This window comes from Trichoplax adhaerens, genomic scaffold (genome assembly GCF_000150275.1).
Source record: "Trichoplax adhaerens TRIADscaffold_924 genomic scaffold, whole genome shotgun sequence".
Taxonomy (NCBI): Eukaryota; Metazoa; Placozoa; class Uniplacotomia; order Trichoplacea; family Trichoplacidae; genus Trichoplax; species Trichoplax adhaerens.
Genome location: NW_002061395.1, coordinates 1 through 2,162, shown reverse-complemented (window position 1 = coordinate 2,162; position 2,162 = coordinate 1). Strand labels below are relative to the sequence as shown.

Here is a 2,162-nt window from a genome sequence, read left to right as displayed (position 1 = left end):
CGTGTCTATAATGATCAAGGCAAGTATGATGACGCTCTATTAATGTATAACAAGTCGCTCAAGATTAATATAACAAAACTTGGCGACAATCATCCAAGTATTGCTACAACATATAACAACATTGCAAGTGTCTATAATCATCAAGGCAAGTATGATGACGCTCTATCAATGTATAACAAGTCACTCAAGATTAATCTAACACAACTTGAAGACAATCATCCAAGTGTTGCTACAACATATGACAACATTGGTCGTGTCTATAATGATCAAGGCAAGTATGATGACGCTCTATCAATGTATAACAAGTCACTCAAGATTAATCTAATACAACTTGGCGACAATCATCCAAGTATTGCTACAACATATGACAACATTGGTCGTGTTTATAATCATCAAGGCAAGTACGACGACGCTCTATCAATGTATAACAAATCACTCAACATTCGACAAATACAACTTGGCGACAATCATCCAAGTATTGCTATAACATATAACAATATTGCAAGTGTCTATTATCGTCAAGGCAAGTATGATGACGCTCTATCAATGTATAACAAATCACTCAAGATTAATCTAACACAACTTGGCGACAATCATCCAAGTATTGCTACAACATATAACAATATTGGTCGTGTTTATAATCGTCAAGGCAAGTATGATGACGCTCTGTCAATGTATAACAAATCACTCAACATTAACCTAACACAACTTGGCGACAATCATCCAAGTATTGCTACAACATATAACAACATTGGTCGTGTCTGTAATGATCAAGGCAAATATAATGACGCTCTGTCAATGTATAACAAATCACTTATCATTAATCTAACACAACTTGGCGACAATCATCCAAGTATTGCTACAACATATGACAACATTGCAAGTATCTATAATCATCAAGGCAGGTATGATGACGCTCTGTCAATGTATAATAAATCACTCAAGATTAATCTAACACAACTTGGCGACAATCATCCAAGTATTGCTACAACATATAACAATGTTGGTCGTGTCTATAATGATCAAGGCAAGTATGATGACGCTCTATCAATGTATAACAAATCACTCAAAATTAATCTAACACAACTTGGCGACAATCATCCAAGTATTGCTACAACATATAACAACATTGGTCGTGTCTATAATGATCAAGGCAAGTATGATGACGCTCTATCTATGTATAACAAATCACTCAAGATTGACCTAACACAACTTGGCGACAATCATCCAAGTATTGCTACAACATATAACAACATTGGACAAGTCTATCAAGACCTAGGAAAGTATGATGACGCTCTATCAATGTATAACAAATCACTCAATATTCGACAAACACAACTTGGCGACAATCATCCAAGTATTGCTACAACGTATAACAACATTGCAAGTGTCTATGATCGTCAAGGCAAGTATGATGACGCTCTATCAATGTATAACAAGTCACTCAAGATTGCACTAACACAACTTGGCGACAATCATCCAAGTATTGCTAATACATATAACAACATTGCAAGTGTCTATAATCATCAAGGCAAGTATGATGACGCTCTGTCAATGTATAACAAATCACTCAATATTCGACAAACACAACTTGGCGACAATCATCTAAGTGTTGCTACAACATATGACAACATTGGTCGTGTCTATAATGATCAAGGCAAGTATGATGACGCTCTATTAATGTATAACAAGTCACTCAAGATTAATATAACACAACTTGGCGACAATCATCCAAGTATTGCTACAACATATAACAACATTGCAAGTGTCTATAATCATCAAGGCAAGTATGATGACGCTCTATCAATGTATAACAAGTCACTCAAGATTAATCTAACACAACTTGAAGACAATCATCCAAGTGTTGCTACAACATATGACAACATTGGTCGTGTCTATAATGATCAAGGCAAGTATGATGACGCTCTATCAATGTATAACAAGTCACTCAAGATTAATCTAATACAACTTGGCGACAATCATCCAAGTATTGCTACAACATATGACAACATTGGTCGTGTTTATAATCATCAAGGCAAGTACGACGACGCTCTATCAATGTATAACAAATCACTCAACATTCGACAAATACAACTTGGCGACAATCATCCAAGTATTGCTATAACATATAACAATATTGCAAGTGTCTATTATCGTCAAGG

The 2,162-nt window shown here is 35.3% G+C and overlaps 1 protein-coding gene across 1 annotated transcript; it reads left to right on the top strand.

The window, feature by feature from the left end:
• Positions 1-42: 42 nt before the first annotated feature.
• Positions 43-2,113, top strand: TRIADDRAFT_62798 (uncharacterized protein; the record flags this gene model as incomplete). Its single annotated transcript, XM_002118754.1, has 1 exon — positions 43-2,113. A coding segment is annotated over one exon (2,071 nt), but the record flags the coding sequence as incomplete, so codon positions are not given.
• Between the last annotated feature and the right edge of the window lie 49 nt (positions 2,114-2,162).